Source organism: Mauremys reevesii, linkage group 1 (genome assembly GCF_016161935.1).
Source record: "Mauremys reevesii isolate NIE-2019 linkage group 1, ASM1616193v1, whole genome shotgun sequence".
In the NCBI taxonomy this organism is placed as follows: Eukaryota; Metazoa; Chordata; order Testudines; family Geoemydidae; genus Mauremys; species Mauremys reevesii.
Genome location: NC_052623.1, coordinates 202,328,562 through 202,348,506, shown reverse-complemented (window position 1 = coordinate 202,348,506; position 19,945 = coordinate 202,328,562). Strand labels below are relative to the sequence as shown.

The window sequence follows — 19,945 nt, the reverse complement described above, 5'->3', positions numbered from 1 at the left end:
GGTTGCTGCCAGTCTCAGGCAACCAAACTATTCTGTCATCATCCTCCATCTCAATCATCAGTATGGCTAGTGTAGGATAGCCTACCATCTGAGCTGGTCCTGAGAGCCTCCTCTTCCCTGCTGGACACCAAATGGACTTTTTTTCAGGAGCAGGCCAGCAAAGGTCAAATATATCATTCAGAGGGAATTTCAAATAAGGTGACATTGACCCCTTCTGCTTCCTTTCTCTTGGAGGAGGTGAAAGTGTTCCTGCAACCTATGAGAGGAAGCAAAGGAATTCTTCGTCCTACCGTGCCTAGCCTCCACCAGAATATGGCTGAGAGAAATTGGAGCTAACCAATCTCACTGATCCTTCTGTATAAAGGATTAAATCTATAGCTCTGGTGGTGAGACGCCAAAGACAAGAAAGAGGCATGTACTGAGTTCACCTAAGGACTCACTCATCCGAGAATTTCTTCTTCCAGACAACTTGCCTGCCTCAGGTTTGGATTCAAAGGAAGAATCCCAGGAATGGCTTCTCTTCTCTCTTCATTTTCTCTCCTGCCAAATCTCCACTCTTGTGTATTGATACTCACATGGTTTCAGGGTTAAACACAGGACAGTCAACAAAGATGTACTTTCTTTAAGTTTCCAAAGTAGAGCTCTTGATCCAGTCCTGGAAAATATTTAAAAGCAGAGTGAGGCCTACCAAACAGTTTAATCAGCACTCTGAAATGGCTCAAATTTAACAGAGCCTCAGAGTTGAAGTCAGACTGCTACCCTCACAAAGTGTTTACTCAGCCATCGCTAACTATGAGAATCAGTCATCCTTTTAGAAGGCAATGTTCTACCTAAATTGCTCAGTGATCACAGGCAAGAGTCCTCCTGGTGCTGTGGCTACATCTGCAGGACTTAAGCGTCTTCTCTTCTACCGCTGCTACATGTTTTGCTTGTGCCATTTTGGCCTGTATGGGGTTCCCCTCAGAAAATACCTGGCTGGGCCTAAGGACCTGAAATCAACTACTACATAAAATGGCTCTCTAGGAGCAGCTTTAGTATCAGATTTGTGCCTTCTTCCATTTGCTTTGTGGCTACCCAGGAGCACAATAATAAGGCATTTGGGGACTGTACAATGGAAGGCAGACATCCGAAGACGTGATGGTTTCTTTACTGAGCACTTTATTTTTGAGTGCTTTGAATGCTTAGACAAAGCAGTCCTAGAAGTCATAGGATGAGAAAATCCTGCCATTGGCAAGATACCAGAAGAAAGATTTACAAACCTCCAGTTAGGAACAAACAGTCCTTTTGAGGTTTTTCCTCATCTAACTTCTGCTGATGAGACAGTAACTTGATGGAAAGGGTGTTGGAATAGATCCTGCACTAAAACTCCCAGAAATATTTTCTCCAGATATCCACCCTGAACAACAAAAATACTTTGCTTCCATTCTCTCCTGTACCCATCCGAGGGGGGAACCCTGTGGAGTCATGCTTCTTCAGTGTCAGCCAGTAGCCTGCCACCTCCTTGGATCAGTGGGTGACAGAAGTAGTTGGTAAAGTTTCTGTAATAGAATTCAAGTCCCTTGAAGCTGATTCTTGCCTCCTCCCTCCAACTCCCTTTTCTTCTTTTCAATGTCTGATAAAGTATATCCAGATGATTTGGGAGGTTGCTGTCCCACTTGCCGGTCATTGAACTAGTACAAAACTGGAGAGGATACTCACAGACCAATTCCACATTCTTCTTCATCCTTTGCAGTAACAAGGGATCAGAGTTATCCTGGATTTGAAGAGCGTGAATGTGCACCCACTTCAAAGATTCTTATTCCTTCTCTCCCATGTTCACCTTCACGCTATCGCAAATTGTTCCCAAGAAGAGCTCTTATCATTAGCCTGGAGGTAAACCAGGAATGGATTCAAAGTGGGACACCTGGTTGAGAAACGGGACAAGATTGCAATTGCTAATGTGATGGCCTTTCTTATTACCTTTCATCTTGCAATTCTAACCCATATTGTGATGGGAAGTCTTCTGTTGACAGTTGAAACATAGGAAAAGGTGTCTTCGTTACTTTTATTTTGTGTCAGAATTCTTAGGATACCTCTGAGCCTTGGAAACAGTCACACTGGGAAGTCTTCTGGAGAGGGGAGTAAGACACTCCCTGGTGACTGACAGGACTGGTCCTGCCTGCTGAAGCTACACAGGAAAACTGACTAAGAACTGTGAGTTAGCTTTGGGCAGTCTAAGAAACATAATTAGCCATTCATTTTAATTCTAGCTTTGACTGCCCTCTTCTGGCCTTTAAGGTAAAATCTTCGCTCTTTAGCCTGATAATTAGACTTCATGTCAAAGATGTTAAATTGGATCATTCTCCTGCCTGAGAATAGAAAGGTTTTCTATTTTTATATTTAGATATAAGCCTTTTCTACAGTGTATTTGAACTGTGTATTTTTGTCTCCAGTATAGTGACCACCTGCAAATTCCTGAAGTGGAATACAATGTGTAGCTTGAAAATCCATTGTAGTTAATAAAATAAAGTCTTAAATAAAAGAAGAAATATTTAAAAATACATTTGTAGAAATGTACTTAACCAAAACCTGCCAGTTGTGATGGAAAAAGTATATTTAAATAATTGGAATAAAAAAGGAATCTATAGTTATACTGTAGTATACTCCCCTCTGCTCCTAGATCACCTTCTATACAGCTGTGATTTTCAGTAGCCCCTTCTATGCGGATGTTCTCCCTTTGATTCTTAAATATATGCATAGTACACGCATCTGGAGGTTTTATTCCAATTTACATTGTTAAAAATAAGTTTAAAAAGTCAAGAGTTGAGCACTGTTGCAACTCTTGCTAGTAGTTTTGTAACTCTTGCAAGTTATAAGGAAAATTGTGAGAAGAAAATGGTGATGCAACCAGGGCTTTTTACGATTATGTTTCTGCTACTGCTTCTAACCTTTTATTTTGAAAAAATCAGAAGGAAGTATTTGAAGTGGTGATTAATGAGAAGTGAAAGATAAAAGCTAACCTGTTGTGGCTTATTTGCTTTCTGAAGGGGAGAGGAAAACAGCAGGGGCAGATAGGAATACAAAAAAGATGGAAATCTATTTTTATCTAAAAAAAACCCTTTGCTTCCCTTACATGTGTTTTCATGTTAAAAAAACAAACAAACCGAGTTTAAGACAAATCTGATTGAGAGACTACTTCAGTGCTTGGTACCATAAATTTGACCTAAATAGAAAGAAGCAGTGAATGAGCAGCAATACTGTTCATTGTTGATCTTACTGAAGACGCTGGCTAACATTATCAAAAGCAACTAATGATTTTAGTTGCTTCCATTCTTGGGTGCCCAGTTTGAGGGAGCTTAAAGGAGATTAATTTTCAGAAAATGCTGCGCACATGCCTGAAAATCTGTGCCTAATAAGATGTTAAATTGGGTTCACAGAACCCTTATACACATTAGGAAATTTTGGACACTGTTAGGCATATTTTAAAAAACAGACAAACCACCTTTTGCAATTGGGTCTCTTAATCCAAGAGCAAAGAACTGTTTAGCCAGTTGCAGACCAATCTTGCTCCATTCAGTAGTGTTTATTGATTAGCATTATGATATTAAACAGTCTAGAAAATTGAAGAAAGCATTCTTTTCTATTGCTGCTATCACATTATCCTAGCAATAGTAACTGGCATATAGCACAAACAAGAATACAAGTGAGCAGTTAGGAGAACAGATCTTTGTGCATTGGGCATCAGCCCACTCATATGTCTCTCTCCTGAAAGAGCTCTCCTTCTGTGGGGCCCATAAATGCTACCGTATGTCAGCAAGAACTGTCAGCCCACTATTAAAAAAGAAAATAGTCCTAAATTAAAGCCATCTTCTTGTGATCTGTCTGTTTAGATTATAAGCATTTTGGGATGGGGACTTCCTCTGAATTGTACAGCACAGAGTACACTGTCAGAAGTTAAATACCCTACTGTTCAATTATTTTAAAATAAACAGAATAGATTCCCTTTACCAACATACTCTCTGAGCAAATGAGGCCCATAATATATTTGCAGGCTTCAGTGTCTAGTTCATGCACTTATCATTCTGAAGACTGTTTTGATAAAACTCTGGAGCCTGGTGCGTGGTATACTGAGAACGTCTTTAACTTTGCGCGCGCGCGCGCACACACACACACACACACACCCCTACACCTCTGTTACAGTATGCTATCCATGTACTAATGTTGTTTATTTTAGTGAATGAAACTACTTTCTGTCCCTTCAGAAAGTAAAAGTACAAATTAGAAAGAAAGTTGGTCAGTATTTTCAAATTTGAGAAAATGTACTTTAATCCCCAAGTATGTACTGCTAAACTAAAAGCATAACACACACACATCATAATTGCACGGATGTAGTTCTAAAACAAGAGTGGAGGCAGACATAGTGTATTTTTTGGTTTTTGTACAGCACCTAACACAATGGGCTCCTTGCCGTGGCTGGACTAGATGCTATAATAATACAAATAATAAATAACAATAATTGTAGGGAGCATAGAGCCTACAAGTCCAGTCAGTCCTACTTCTTGTTCATCCAATCGTTAAGACAAACAAATGTGTTTACATTTACGGGAGATAATGCTGCCCGCTTCTTATTTACAGTGTCAGCTGAAAATGAGAACAGGGGTTCGCATAGCACTGTTGTAGCCTGTGTCGCAAGTTATTTACGTGCCAGATGCGGTAAAGATTCATATGTCCCTTCATCAGGGGCGGCTCTAGCTTTTTTGCCGCCCCAATCATGGCAGTCAGGCAGCCTTCAGTGGCTTGCCTGCGGGAGGGCCCCGGTCCCGCGGATTTGGTGTACCTGCTGTTGAATTGCCGCGGGACCGGCGGACCTCTTGCAGGCAAGCTGCCGAAGGCTGCCTGACTGCCACCCTTGCAGGGACGAGCAGGGCGCCCCCCGCGGCTTGCCGCCCCAGGCACATGCTTGGAGCGCTGGTGCCTGGAGCCACTGCTGCCCTTCATGCTTCAGCCACCATTCCAGAGGACATGCGTCCATGCTGATGACGGGTTCTGCTCATTAACAATCCAGAGGAGAACGGATCGGTGCATGTTAATTTTCATCATCTGAGTTAGATGCGAGCATGTAGAGGGGTGGTCACCCGCTCCTGCCTGGAAGGGCTTAAAACAGCCCTTTGAGAGGGCTGTGGCAGGGGAAAAGCTGGGCTGATTGGGGGAAACCAGCCTCAGCTGTGGCCATGCCCCAAACAGACCCAGCTGGCCCTATAAAAGCCAGGAAAGCCAGGAGCAAATACTCTCTCTCTCTCTCTGCCTTTAGAGGGAGAAGGGCCTGGCTGCTAGGGAACATACCTGGGTACCTAAGGTGGAGCAGGGCTGGGGGAAGGCAAGAGGAGCTGGGGGAGCTCTGGCCTGGAAACCCCACAGGCTGCAGGCCCAGGGTAAGGCCAACTGGGTACTGGGGTTGCAAAGGGGCAGCCCACGAGTAGGCAGAGGCAGCAGGTCCAAACCCCTTTGCCTGTGATGAGTGGCTGATACACTGCAGTCTGCCCCAGTGAATGGGGGCTAGACAATGACTGGCAGTAGCCAAGACTGAGGCAAGGTGGGGATAGGGGGTGGGGGTTCCCCTGGGAGAGGAAACCCTGAGATTGGGGGTTACTGCCAAAGGGGCAGCACCCCAGAGAAAGGGGCACCGGGGTCCTGGGAGGGACACGGGGCCAGTGGTAAGGTGGATCACAGGCCTGCAGAGGGCGCTCTGATGGTTGGAGAGCTAATTCCCAACAGAGACCAGCAGGAGGCACCGCAGGGGTGAGTCCACTCGCTTACACACCAGCAGAAGGTTGATTTTCTTTTTTGGTGGTTCGAGTTCTGTAGTTTCTGCATTGGAATGTTGCTTTTTTAAGACTTCTGAAAGCATTCTCCACACCTCATCCCTCTCAGATTTTGGAAGGCACTTCCGATTCTTAAACCTTGGGTGAAGTGCTGTAGCCATCTTTAAAAATTTTACATTGATACCTTCTTTGCGTTTTGTCAAATCTGCTGTGAAAGTGTCCCAAGACTGCTATAACATGAAGTATATGGCAGAATGCAGGTAAAACAGAGCAGGAGACATACTATTCTCCCCCAAGAAGTGCAGTCACAAATTTAATTAACACATTTTTTTAATGAGCGTCATCATCAAAAAGTAGGTCTTCTGGAATGGTGGCCAAAGCATGAAGGGGCACGCAGATGTTTAGCATATCTGGCACGTAAATACCTTGCAATGCTGGCTACAAAAGTGCCATGCCAAACGCCTGTTCTCACTTTCAGATGACATTGTAAATAAGAAGTTGGCAGCATTATCTCCCATAAATGTAAACAAACTTGTTTGTCTGAGAGATTGGCTGAACAAGAAGTAGGACTGAGTGGCCTTGTAGGCTCTAAAGTTTTACATTATTTTGTTTTTGAGTGCAGTTACATAAAAAAAAATCTACATTTGTAAGTTGCACTTTCACAATAAAGAGATTGCATTACGGTATTGTATGAGGTGAACTGAAAAATACTATTTATATTGTTTATCATTTTTACAGTGCATATATTTGTAATTAAAATAATATAAAGTGAGCACTGTGTTGTAATTGAAATCAGTATATTGATCATCCAAAAATATTTAATAAATTTCGATTGGTATTCTATTGTTTAATAGTGCGATTAAAACTGCGATTAATCATGATTAATTTTCTTGAGTTAATCACATGAGTTACCGTATATACTCATTCATAAGCCACATTTTTTTTAGTAAAAAAGGGAAGCACCAGAGAAGGGAGTCGGCTTATGAATGGGTATAGAGGGGGAGAGGTGGGACACAGTCCCTCCCCCCAACAGAGGGAGCAAGGAGAGGCAGCACAGCCAGCAGAGCCAGAAGGGAAGAGGCGGGGCCAGAGTCTCTCTGCTTCTGGCCAGGCTGCTCTCCCCCCAGCCTCCAAAGCAGCTGCAGCTCCGGGGCTGGCAGGCTGCAGCCCTGCCGCTCGGCCCCGCCCCCCAGAGCAGGCTGCGGCTGCGCCACCGAGCCCACTGGAGCAGCTCCAGCCAGGCCAGAGACATCCTCCCCTGGCCCTCCCCAGATAAGGTGAGAAGGGATGGGATGGGGAGAGTGTGGGGGTCCCCAGCTAGGGGTGGGATTGTGGGGGGTGGGGTCACTGGGGTTACTCCCCTGACTCCCAGCTTCTCTTCCCCCTCCCTCCCCCCCAAAAAAATTTCCCCACCAGTTGCTGTCCCGTCCTGTCAGGGTACGCGGCTGATGCGCCAGGACACTTTGTTTACTTAGGTTTACCTCCGTGCCTGCAGATGCTTGAGGTAAACAAACCGTCTCAGCCCACCAGTGGCTTATCCTGATGGCCCGGGAGCCAAAGTTTGTTGACCCGAATTATAGGGTCGGCTTATGAACGGGTTATAAAAATTTTCCATTTTTACTTATCCATCTTGGAGGAGGGGAGGGGAGTCGGCTTATAAACGAACTGGTTTATGATCGAGTATATACGGTAACTGCCATTAATCAACTGTCCTAGTTTTAACGTAGTGTTAGTTATGGAGGTATGTGATATCTATAATCTTATATATGAAGTAAATTATGAAATTAGAATTTCAGCTCAGATTCTTGCTTGTTTGGACCCAAAACTAGAAGTGTTCTACACAGTATTTGTAGCTGCACTTCCTTTATGGTGCTATAACAATCACTGATATTGGTCTGAATCTACTGAAGTAGGAGGAATTCTTTGAATGTTTTTTAACACATTACTTTTCTGCGGTGGAAGCATCTTAGACATTTCTGATATTGCCTATCCCTATAATATCATCTACGTGCTATCCTAGTGTGCAGTCATAACTCCACCATCGCATACATCACAGTGTGCATTTAAAAAAGAAACCTGCACTGGTCTCTCACTGTTGTTCACTACATCATTGTTCATGTACTATCTGTATTCCTGTAGTGCCTAGGACAGTGATTCTAAAATATGGCCAGCACAACATTTAGGGTCTTGGCGCCCTTTTCCCAAACTCCCTGCTGCGACCACCTACTCTACTCCCTGCAGCAGCTGCCAAAGCCCACGGTGGGCCCAGCAGCATTTCATTGTAGTGTAGTAGGGCTGCTGCCTCCGTGAATGAACAACTGAAGCGCCCTCTCTGTGATCCCTGTGTGACAAAGCTGAGAAATTTTGATGTGCAAAGCATTCAGATCACTTCAAAGAACCTGTGCATGTGGCTGTAGTGATGCGAACCATGTTTCCAACAACTGTTATACATAAGTGTGCTTTCAGGGCACTTCACTTTGTGAAGAGCAAATAGAGAAACAAGCGTACTGACAAAAACCCGGAGGCTGTACTCTGACTTGTGCCGGAAGAGAGGAGTCATGATCAGTTCCCTTTCAAGAACCTTTTGAAATTAAAAAAAGTTCATATTTACAACTATTTGGCTACAAAAAATGAGATTTTGTTTAAAACTTTTTAAAAAATTGTTAGTAATTGACAGTAATATAGTTAATAAAAGCTATGTAACTTTTGTGGTATTGTTAATAGTACATATTAGTTTTTACACTGAAAAGATGTATTGTTTATTTACATGATACTTTCAGATAACCACATGACTAGATTATCACTAGTATAATATTTTAACATTCAAAACTGTGGCCACTGGGAATATGCTTTGGCCACACATTTGGCCACAGTAAAAACTCATTTGAGAACCACTGGCAGAGGAGTTCCCTCCACAGACCAGGACCTCATCCTATTAGTTACACAACAAAAAGACCGTCCCTATCTCAAAGAGTTTGCATTGATCCATAGTCTAGCAGAGAATACAATGCTATACTTTATAGGGGATTTGGCTTTACCTAGACTCTATTCTGTCCTATGTAAAGAAGTACAAAACTTGCAGTTGACCAGAATATGTGTACAAGACTCTAATGTGCCTTATAAGATGACTGTACCAGTACCATAATTTTTTCTCTGGAATTAGATTTTTGTATAAAAGCAAAGATTGTATCAGCATATGCATATCTGAGCAATGCGCGAATGAGGAAGTTTGGGGTAAGTGCTCTTGCGGTGGGAGGCTGGCAATGACTTCTATTCAAGCACTTTTTAATCCACTGCAAACTGCACTCCATTCTTTTACATAAATATTCAGTGACATACAAGTTCCTGAACTAGAGATCTTATGTTAATCGTATCCAATTTACAGTAGATAAACTTGTGATACTGTATAACTAATCTTAATTAAAGTAAGAATGGAGGAACCAGTAGGAATTTTTGTTTTCTTTCTTGATGTATTGGTGGTAAAAGGGCAGGTGTTTTGACTTTCAATAGGAAATTAGCTGTCTTTGCTGCCTTTTTCCTGTAGATGGAGCTAAAAGTCCATGTGATGATCTAGCATTATCTTTTCCTTCCCACCCTTTGGATTAATAGAGGATTATGAAAAATACCAGTCATGAGGTTGGGGCTGCATCTAGAAGGTTGTGACAGACAAACGCTGCAGTAACCAAGGCCCTTGTGCATTGAGGTTCTCAACTTGGGCTTATCTAACACCTGTCTCTAATGCTGGCAGAAAGAAAATGCAAACAATACATAGATACATTTCCCTTGATTCAAATGCAAACCATGTCATCCTCTAGCTATCTCAGAACCTTGATGAGCTTGGCTTCTGGGAAAGACAGAGATTATGCTTGTGGATAGAATACACTTTGAAGAGCTATAGGGGACACTTGCCCTACTCCATCAAAATAACGCTCCACGTAGTTGTCCTGGACTGATCCTAGAAAGAGCATCTAGAAAAACTTTCTTCCACTGTCAGCTGATCAGAATACATCCTATCCTGCCAGACGCAGACTTGGCCACACTGATAAACTTAGAGCAGATTGTTGTAATTCACTCTTCATTCGGGCACTAAAGAAAGCACAGCTGGTGCAGAGTGCACCTTCTGGCTAACCCAGGTTGATAAGAACACAGTATGTTTGTGTCCAGATAACTCTGCTGGCTGCCAATCGAATAGCAGATCAAGTTTGAAACTCTACCCTTGATCTAAATGATCGTAACAAGCTGGGTCAGTAGATCCTCTAAAAAGAATAGGACAAAGTGTGTCTGTAGGGACGCTAGCGGGCTTATGGAAAGTATTGTTTCCATGTCTTGGTTTTAGATACTTCTGGACAATATGAGGAAGTTGCCTCCATTCCCAGGATTACTCAGTAGCTGTGTTGTCAACCCTAGTCATCAAGCTTGCTCTCTCAGGGTTGCTTATGATAGACTGCTTCAGTTGAAATTGCCATATATGAGGGAAGTATCCCATTAATATACCAACAGGGAATTGCAGGCTCAAATAGACCTTGGCTCTCAGGTATTTGATTCCCCCTTCTCCCCCCACCAAGGAGGGTCTAGTTACTAGTATTTTTCAAGGCCTCCTTCTGCTTACACTGCAAAGGAAGGAGGGAAGTAACTTTCTATTGGGATCTCATCCCCCCTTATAGTTTGGACCAACCAACCCATGCCCCTGAGTTTCCGGTCAAAGTTGTCTGATCATGTTCAGTACCTTCAGAGAACACTGAATTTGGTTTCTCTTTTTCCATCACACATTCAAAGTAGTCTTTCTAAGTCATTAGTGTGTGTCAGGCTAAGTGATGGTGGTCAGATAGTAACTACACCTCGACCTCGATATAACGCTGTCCTCGGGAGCCAAAAAATCTTACCGCGTTATAGGTGAAACTGCGTTATATTGAACTTGCTTTGATCCGCCGGAGTGCGCAGCCCCCCCTCCCCCGCCGGAGGTCTGCTTTACCACGTTATATCCAAATTCATGTTATATCGGGGTAGAAGTGTATGTAATGGCTGGCATTTGTTTGATTTGCTATGTGAAAATAATTCGTGGCCCGAAAAGTTCCATGACAAAAAAAATTCACAATTTTTACCTTGAACAAATATAAGGAATTGTTGCTAAAGGTCTTTTTGTGAGTTTTTCAAAATTCCAGAGTCCCTTTTGTTTTCATATCAAGATTTACAACCTCTGTAGGCTGCAACCATACAAGCACTAGAGTGTAATGTTGATTACATACTTGAGCGGGTTTTGAATTCCATTTAATAGAGGTTTTATCCATACGCATGACAACCTAAAATATAAAGGCATCAGCAGTTTTCTGGCATTCTGTTGATGCATCTGCCTGCCATATTTGAGGTATAAGTACAAGACTGATGGATATAAGATGCATAATTATCTATCAGTAAGATTAGACTCTTGCTATAGGCATTATATGTAAGATGACAATGGAGTAATGTCATGATAGCTGGCAGATTTTATTCTGAGACAAAGATACTGGAAAGGAGGTAGATGACGGGCACTAAAGTTTTAGGCCTGGTCTACAGTGTGTGTGGGGCGGCGGGGGGAGATACGCAACTTCAGCTACGGGAATATAGTAGCTGAAGTCGAAGTATCTTATTCCGACTTACCTCCCATCCTCACGGCACAGGATTGACGTCCGCGGCTCCCCCATCGACTCCGCTACTGCCGCTCGTTCCGGTGGAGTTCTGGAGTCAACGGGGAGCGCGTTCGGTGATCGATGTATCGCATCTAGATGAGACGCGAAATATTGATCCACAATAAATCGATCGCTACCTGCCGATACGGCGGGTAGTCTGGACGTACCCTTATTTCTACTTGTCTAATTTGGAGGTAAGATGTTGAGGTTTTGATTCATACTTCACTACAATTAGTCACCCTTTCTCTTTGAGAAGCTTGGTCAGCAGCACTGTTCTGGGAAACAGGTAATCAGTCCTAATTGCACAATGCCTTGCACTGCTTATTTGGTTAATTGAAGTTATAGGGCATAGTTAGCAATGAATTGGTATAGCATACATTGTAGGAGCTAATAATTCAGTTTGAATTTTTTTTTTTTTTTTTAGATATTTCAAGGAAACACTGAGTATTATCAAGAAGTTCGCAATAACTTCATTCCACCTATTATTGCACGTTTTGTTAGGGTTAACCCGTTAAAATGGCATCAGAAAATTGCAATGAAAGTGGAACTGCTAGGATGTCAGTTTAGTATAGGTAAGACTATTAAAAATGCCTCAGTCACTGTAAAACACTGGAATATGTTTGTAGCTATCACTTAATTTAACTTTTGGCCTTGTTTTCCATAAGAAATCATGACAAAGCTTTTCTCTAAAATAATATTTTTGGGATCAGAAAAATCTCATCTTCCTGTAACGTCCGCTGGACTAATAATTTCTAGTTTAATTGACACTCAAAATATTCTGGGACTTATGTGACTTGGAAAATACCTGCTTGAGGTGCTTCACGAGTAAGCTCCTTGTATCAATGATACTAGCAATTGGCTTTTTCTTCTCATGGGCTCATGTCCTTTTCTGACTGAACAAAATGAACGAGTTCTTTGGTAAACTGGCCACATTTCCCTTTCCTCTGTAGGGAGCTTGTTAAACTTAAACCAGCACCAGGATTGGGAAAACGTTTTTCCTAAATATGTTTCTACAGGTCGGGCTCCAAAACTTACCATGCCGCCGCCGCCACCACCACCACCACAAAGTAACAACGACTTCTCCCTGCAGACTGATAAAACAACCTCCACTCCTGAGATCAAAAACACCACTGTGACTCCAACTGTAACCAAAGGTATCAACACTTAAGTGGTGATAGTGTTTGAGAACTGTAGTAATAGGTCTTATGCTAACATATCTTTCACTGTTTGCAGTGTTGTTGGTCCCAGGATATTAGAGACAAGGTGTGTGAAGTGTTACCTTTTTTGGGGGCCAACTTCTTTTGGTGAGATAAACTTTCAAGCATCACAGAGCTGTTCCTCTGTGTAGCTCGCAAGCTTGTCTCAACAGAAGTTGGTCCAATAAAAGATATTACCTCTCCTACCTTGTCTCTCTTACGCCAACATAGTTTATCTAAATGTAAATTATTTTGGATTTACTCTCTGCCCTTTATGGTGCTCTGAACTTGTACCTGCTGTAACAAATCCTATCACTTGAACTTTTTCCTTTTAAATATTTATATTACTATAGTAGAGACCCATATGATGGGTAACAATTTATAGCTACATTGTGGCCTCAGATACGCAAATCCTTCGGAACAGCCTCTTTGTGAAAGATTAAAAAGACTGGATCTGAAGTTGGCTTATGCCCAAATAAATCTGTTAGTCTTTAAGGTGCCACCGGACTCCTCGCTGTTTTTGTGGATACAGACTAACACGGCTACCCCTCTGATACTTAAAAAGACTGGGACAGTTCAGCTTAGAAAAGAGATGACCTAGGAGGATATGATAGAGGTCTACAAAATCATGAATGGTGTGGAGAAAATGAATAGGGAAGTATTTAATCCTTCACATAACACAAGAACTAGCGGTCACCCAATGAAATTAATAGGCATCAGGTTTAAACCAAAAGCAAGTACTTCTTCACACAACACACAGGCAACCTGTGCAGGCAGTGATGAAGGGTGGTTGGGACAGTAGTCCAAAGAGTAGGCTGCTGCCAAATGGTATATGAACACTGTTTAAATGTCATTAACACCTTCAAGTCAATTTTAAGTATTGTAAGTTCAGAAGTGCGTGTTCCTGTGCTGTTCTAATTTCTTTAGGTTGATATTCAGGCAAATTATAATTTGAACTGTTTTTATATATACAAATAATCAGAAATGTTCTGACTCTGATACACTAGCTTGGAAAAACTACTGATTGTACAGATATGTGGAAAAATTGGGTGTTAAATCTATTATTATTTAACATTTACATTTAAGGTAGCGCCTAAAGGCCAGGACCCCATTGTGCTAGGCACTGTACAAATATATAGAAAATTGTGGTGTCTTCTTTAAAGAACTTATGAACTAAAAATGGATGTGCAAAAGGTTATTCTGTCTGACACCGCTTTTGTTTAATGGATTTCAGATGTGGCATTGGCAGCAGTCCTAGTTCCAGTATTGGTGATGGTCTTCACTACTCTCATTCTGATCTTAGTGTGTGCATGGCACTGGAGAAACCGGTAAATGAATAGATGATCAGCGCTCATGTAAAGTATTTTAATTTAGCATGTAGATATGAAATACACGGCATATGTAAGTATGGAAACTGTAGTTAAACCATTTCCAGAATGGATTTATTCGTTCAGAAGTTTATTCATGTATGAAGAGGAAATGTTCTGCATTCTGAAGATACCATATTTTATTGGCTAGCATTATGAAGGTTTGCTCTATTCTATTGAGTTCTTTTCCTGAAATTTTAGGAGACGCTAGTTGGTTGGGAATTATATTTTGAAACTTGAGCACCAGCTACAGCCAAGGGCATAGTCAAGGCATTCACTCCCCAGTCAACTCAGAGGGATCCACCCTAGTACATGACCCAGCAGTCTCCTTTCATGTTGTCCAGGTTAGGAGGAGCTTGCAGGAGGCTGAAATTGGTAAGCTGCAGCTTCATATCCTCCAACTACCACCAGCTATCAGGATTTATAATAGAAATCATTACTAGTCTGTAAACATTTCAGTGCTATAACTTGTCAGGATTTTTCTTCTGAAGGAAAATGTTTGCTAAATCAGTATTCATGTGTTTTTGCATTTGAATATGGTAGTTAAATGTGTCCAACTTTTTATTTTTTTCTCCAGAAAGAAAAAAGCTGAAGGAACATATGACATACCTTACTGGGATCGCGCAGGTAACAAAACGGTGGCAAAATCTCTGCACTCAGTGCCAGCCTTAATGAGCATCAGTGTTTTAAAGCATGTGTTTTAAACAATATCTGTAACTTCATCTCTACCAGCTTGTTGTAACACAGTGGTACTGAATTCCTTTTCCATTCAGACTTCTAACTTTTCTTTCTGTACGTTGGCTTCAAAAATAGGAAGACTCATTTTTTTTTCCAACATATGCTATTAGATCTCCACTCAGAATCTTGGAATACTCTCTTGAAATTCTATACAGGAAAGGTTGGAATCTTTCCATTTAAACAAACAAGAAATCTCATTTTGAGCAATAAATTTTGCATATATAGTAATCAGATATCCTGTGAGTTCTGAAAATTGATGAACTTTTGTAGGCTTTTTTAGTATTGAAAGCACTTTAGTGTGCTTGTCAACTTTCTTTTCTATTTCACCATTGCTCTTTTAAGTGTGTGAGATTTTCTCAGCCTTCCATGCCTATAATACTAATCTGATTAGCTTCTTGTGATTTTTCACCTTGTGAAAATCCGCAGTTTAACACACACTCCTGTGACACACAAACACCCACCTTGTTTTGAGGGGCGGGGGAAAGGTGGAGGGTGGAGTTAAAATCTATAGCCTAGAGGTGCTAATACATGGGGCTCCTTATTCACAAGAATGCTCACTGTTGTTCAACACAAGAAGTTTGTGTTTAAAACTGTCCAGATGACCTCTGGAATATTTTCCATGCTGTATTTTGAGCCTAAAAATAATTCATTTACTGAACTGCTTACCTCTGTAAAGTAGGACCAGCAACGGGTGGTAACACAGAAATTCAGGGCTAGATTCTTCATTCTGTCCCTGTTGCTTTGGAAATGGTATCAGTCAAAAATTGAGTGGAAGCCTTATTACTGAGCCTCCAGCCTTTTGTCAGACAGATTTGTTGGACATCAATAACATATTAAATGTAATTTTATGGTTGTCTGGTAAAATATCCTATAAGCTCCAGGTGTTCTGTGAATAGTGATAACTAATTTTGTGACCTGTCATTTCTGGCGGGGGGAGGAGGGAGGAAAGGCAAGCCGTTTTCACAGAGGCTAAGAAAGGTATGTGATACTTTTAGCATCTTTAGTAACTTACGTGAATGAATTACCACTGACTTTTTATTATGCATTGTTGTAAGTTCTTACTTCTTTTATTTCTAAAATCTTGAAGGGTGGTGGAAAGGCATGAAGCAGTTTCTTCCTGCCAAGTCAGCAGAGCATGAAGAAACCCCTGTTCGCTATAGCAACAGTGAAGTTAGTCACCTGAGACCAAGAGAAGTCCCAACTATCTTACAGACTGAGTCTGCAGGTACCTGTTTTTTGTTGTGGACTGTGTATTTTGGCTTTATGTGTGAAATGATTTATATTGCATGCATTTTCTATAGCTGAAATCTGGTTTTACCCCTCATCTCCTATTGCTTGTGCTGGAGAGAGTACATGGCTTTACTTTGGTATATTCCTGCTTTCCTCCCTACCTGTTCTGTCTTCTCATAGTTATGAGAAGCAACCTTAATTCTGGCATATACTAATTTTTGAGTATTTGATTTTGCAACCTTAATATTCTCTCTCAACTTAGTTTTGTGTGTAACTTCCTAAGGCCAGGTCTACACTATAAACTTATATCAGTATAACTTAGAGCTGTGAAAAATACACACCCCTGTGCGATGCAGTTATACCAACCTAATTGCTGGCATAGACAATGCTGTTGATGGGAGGACTTCTCTCCTCAACATAGCTACTGCCTCTTGCAGAAGTGGATTAACTACACTGATGGGAGAAGCCCTCCTGTCAGAGTAGTAGCATCTTCACTAAAGCAGCACCATGGTACTGCAGTGTTTTAAGTGTAGACCTGCTCTACATTTTTAAATAGGCAAACTGAAAAAACAAATTCCATCTTATGGAATCATATTGACCCCTTTAACAGCAGGGTTGGAACCCCTACCTCCACATCACAGACCTCTGCTACTTGAGCTAAGAGTGACTGAGAGCAGTAGTAGGTTCTCTCCTCTTTGTAGACCAGCCCTAGAGGGGAATGAGTGAGACACTTGTCCACTGGCTTTCACAGCTATTTGCTGACATCAGAGCAATGTAGAGATTTGGGGATCCTGGGTTTAATTCCAGGTTCTGTAGAGTGTGCTCTAGTGGGCACAGACCCTTCTGCCTGTGTCCCCTCCAATTTGTCCCTGTCCTGTCTTCCCATCTCCTGATCTTAGTCTCTTCTCCACCTGTTGGCTTCTCCCCTAGCCAGTCCCAGGGCTTCTCATGCCAGTCTCTCTCACCCCGAGGCTCCTTGTGTACACCTCAAGTGACCTGTCAAACTAACATAACTCTACTGAGCATGTATAAACTCTGATTTTTCATGGGAGAGCAAAAACCACATCCTTGACATCTGCGTATTGGAAACAGCTAAACAGTTTTCACTGAATCTTAGACCTGCTGGGCAGACACCCAGTATGAGAAATTTTCAGCCCAAGCAATTGAAGTTTGGCAGTTACAAAGCAAGTAAAATCGGGCTCTTATAATATGAAGTCTGTGTCAAGCTTAACTATAGGTGGTATCAGCTCAGACTGTAATAATTGTCTACTGCAGGGTTTCTTGCATCTTCCTCTGAAATATCTGGCACTGGTAGAGACAAGATATTGGCCAGATGGACCATTGGCTTGATGCAGTGTGATAATTCCAATGTTCCTAATGAGGGCTTCTCCTTTTAATACAATGCCACCATATTAGAGTTTAAAATTTTCCTGTCTGTAAAATTTTCTTTTTTGGGACATTGCACAGAGTATGCTCAACCACTGGTAGGGGGAATCGTTGGCACACTTCATCAGAGATCAACCTTTAAACCAGAAGAGGAAAAAGAAGCAAGCTATGCTGATGTGGATCCTTACAACTCACCTGTACAAGAAGTTTATCATGCTTACGCTGAACCATTGCCTGTCACTGGACCAGAATATGCAACCCCAATAATCATGGACATGTCAGGTCATTCCACCGCACCTCTTGGTGTCTCTTCTATTTCTACTTTCAAGGCTACAGGGAACCAGGCCCCTCCCATAGTGGGAACTTGCAATAAACTCTTAGCTAGGACAGATAGCTCATCATCTGCACATGCACTGTATGATACACCAAAGGGGATGCCTGGACCGGGTTCCTCAGTTGAATTGGTGTACCAGGTACCACAGAGCATGCCACATTTCACAGGAAGTTGAGGAGAACTGAGGTAAGTTATGAATGAGCTAGGGGGTGGCAAATGTGAATTCTTAAAACAAAATTCTTTGAAGGTGACTATATTAAAATCACTTTTGAATCACATTGAATTTTTTTTGTATTGTAAGTTGTAGTAACATGGAGTTGAACAAAAATGTGATGTGATATCGGAGGTCTAGGAAACTAACAATCCTGCCATTTCTTTGAGGGTATATACATATGATTTATTTGTTGCTGTTCAGAAACCATGGACACCCAGTTTACTACTGTACATGAGAGAGAGGAGTTCCCTAAGATGAACTTCAGCAATTGATAGTCACGCTGCATGGAGAGGAATGATACATTGCTATAGCCTGAGAGCCAATAATTTAGACCTTGCTGAAGGTACTGTTCCTGAAATACCAAGCTTTAACATTTCTGAAGTCCACGTATAAGAGATGCAGCTGAGGGATTGTACCCAACATCTAGCTTCCCCAAAGAGACCTTCAAAAACTCTCTTGATATTTCTGGGACTGCTCCTGCTGTAACTGAACTCTAGGACAAACTCCCACTGACTTCATCGGAAGCAGGATCAGGCTTGAATGAGTACCAGTGTTCCACCTTTTCTTTGTGGGATCGGCAATCCAGAGTTGCTAGAAATCTGTAAGGCGAGCTACTTTGGAGGAAACAATTTTTCTACTGTTCTTAGCTTCCTTTAAAAAAAAACTAAACCCCAACATCTGTTAGCTTTGTAATGTAAGTTACCTTTGCAACATCTTCTCAAGTCTCGTGGACTTTAAGGTCAGAAGGGACCATCAAGATCACCTAGTCTGACCTCCTGCACATTGCAGGCCATAGAACCTCACCCCTCTCTTTTCTAGGGATAATTTCTCTGTACTAATTCATTGTGTGGTCAGACTCTTTTCTAAACAGAGACTACAGTGTGATCAGTGTCCTTAACAATTGTTACTTGGGAATTTATCCCTAGTAAGTGAGACTACTGAATTATCCTAATTTGAATCCTCTGAGGTTCCCAATTACCTCTGCAATGAGGCTGAAAACTTGGTCATTCTTTGAGGAAATTGCAGGTCTAAAAGAGTGACTTTTTTTTTAAAAAAAAAGAACTTGCCTACTGGTTTAAATCAGTAGGCAAGTACTGCTGAGAGCTTGTAAGATTAAGGGATAGGTTTTCAAGCTTATGCACAAAAATGGCCAGCATAATCACATGAATAAAATGATGACTGCATGAAAGTTGGAGTTTGTGCATAGACATAAGTTTATTTACACAAACACTACACTTCAGGGTAGTTGCGGGTACATTTTGGCACAGGTGCATTTGAAAATTTGGTCCTCTGGACTTGTAAACGTGACTGCTCATCTCTAGAATGAAGGGTAAAAATTACCAAGTCTTAACAAATTGAGATTTATTTTAAAGTGTGGAACAGTTTAAAAGCTACTATGTAACCCATTGGATTCATCATATACTTGATTGTTTCAACTGTCCCTGCAGTATTTTTATTTTAGAATTAAAGCTGTGCTGAATTTCATATTAAGAGAAATGGTCTTCTGAAAGAGCTTAGTCTACTTCTACCTACATGTAGATGAGATAGAAAGCTCCATAGCTTAGTTTAATCTTGTCAAATGAAAATTAAAACGTCTCTGGATGCTGTTTAAAAAAATACACCACCACCAAATTGTTTTAATCACTTAGACATTTATCTTGTAGAAACAACGCATACCTTGTTTTGATTAAACAAATAATGGTGAGTAGTGAAAAACTTCTTTAAATAGCTTTATTTTTTTTAATAGTATAATGGCACTGTTGGGAGGCTACTGAAAAAGTTTATAAAGGTGACATCCTTACATACACAGTAGCCCAGTTTTATGGACTTTTCTTTTGATTCAAATGAGCCTCGTTTTTTGTCCAAGGCCTGTATAATTGGATGTACAACTACTAAATATAGATATAAACTAATGCTGGTAAAGGTGACTGCCAAGCCCAAATGTTAGAAAATTGTATTTCGTAGCATCTTACTTCATTCTTACTGCAAATTGGAAAGCTTTACTCTGCCTTT

At 41.3% G+C, this 19,945-nt stretch overlaps 1 protein-coding gene across 6 annotated transcripts in view; it reads left to right on the top strand.

Annotated features, from left to right (window-relative positions):
* DCBLD2 (discoidin, CUB and LCCL domain containing 2) overlaps window positions 1-18,978 on the top strand; it is a 56,187-nt gene extending 37,209 nt beyond the window's left edge. For 4 of the 6 annotated variants that reach the window (XM_039531729.1, XM_039531762.1, XM_039531753.1 and 1 more), the window contains 6 exons: window positions 11,892-12,039; window positions 12,484-12,621; window positions 13,898-13,991; window positions 14,608-14,657; window positions 15,856-15,993; window positions 17,466-18,978. In XM_039531729.1, the coding sequence (XP_039387663.1) occupies window positions 11,892-12,039; window positions 12,484-12,621; window positions 13,898-13,991; window positions 14,608-14,657; window positions 15,856-15,993; window positions 17,466-17,893 (996 nt within the window). In that variant the 3' untranslated portion in view covers window positions 17,894-18,978. The remainder of the gene's footprint in view (window positions 1-11,891; window positions 12,040-12,483; window positions 12,622-13,897; window positions 13,992-14,607; window positions 14,658-15,855; window positions 15,994-17,465) is intronic. The other 2 variants (XM_039531735.1, XM_039531768.1) reach the window with 2 other exon arrangements.
* The last annotated feature ends 967 nt before the right edge of the window (window positions 18,979-19,945 follow it).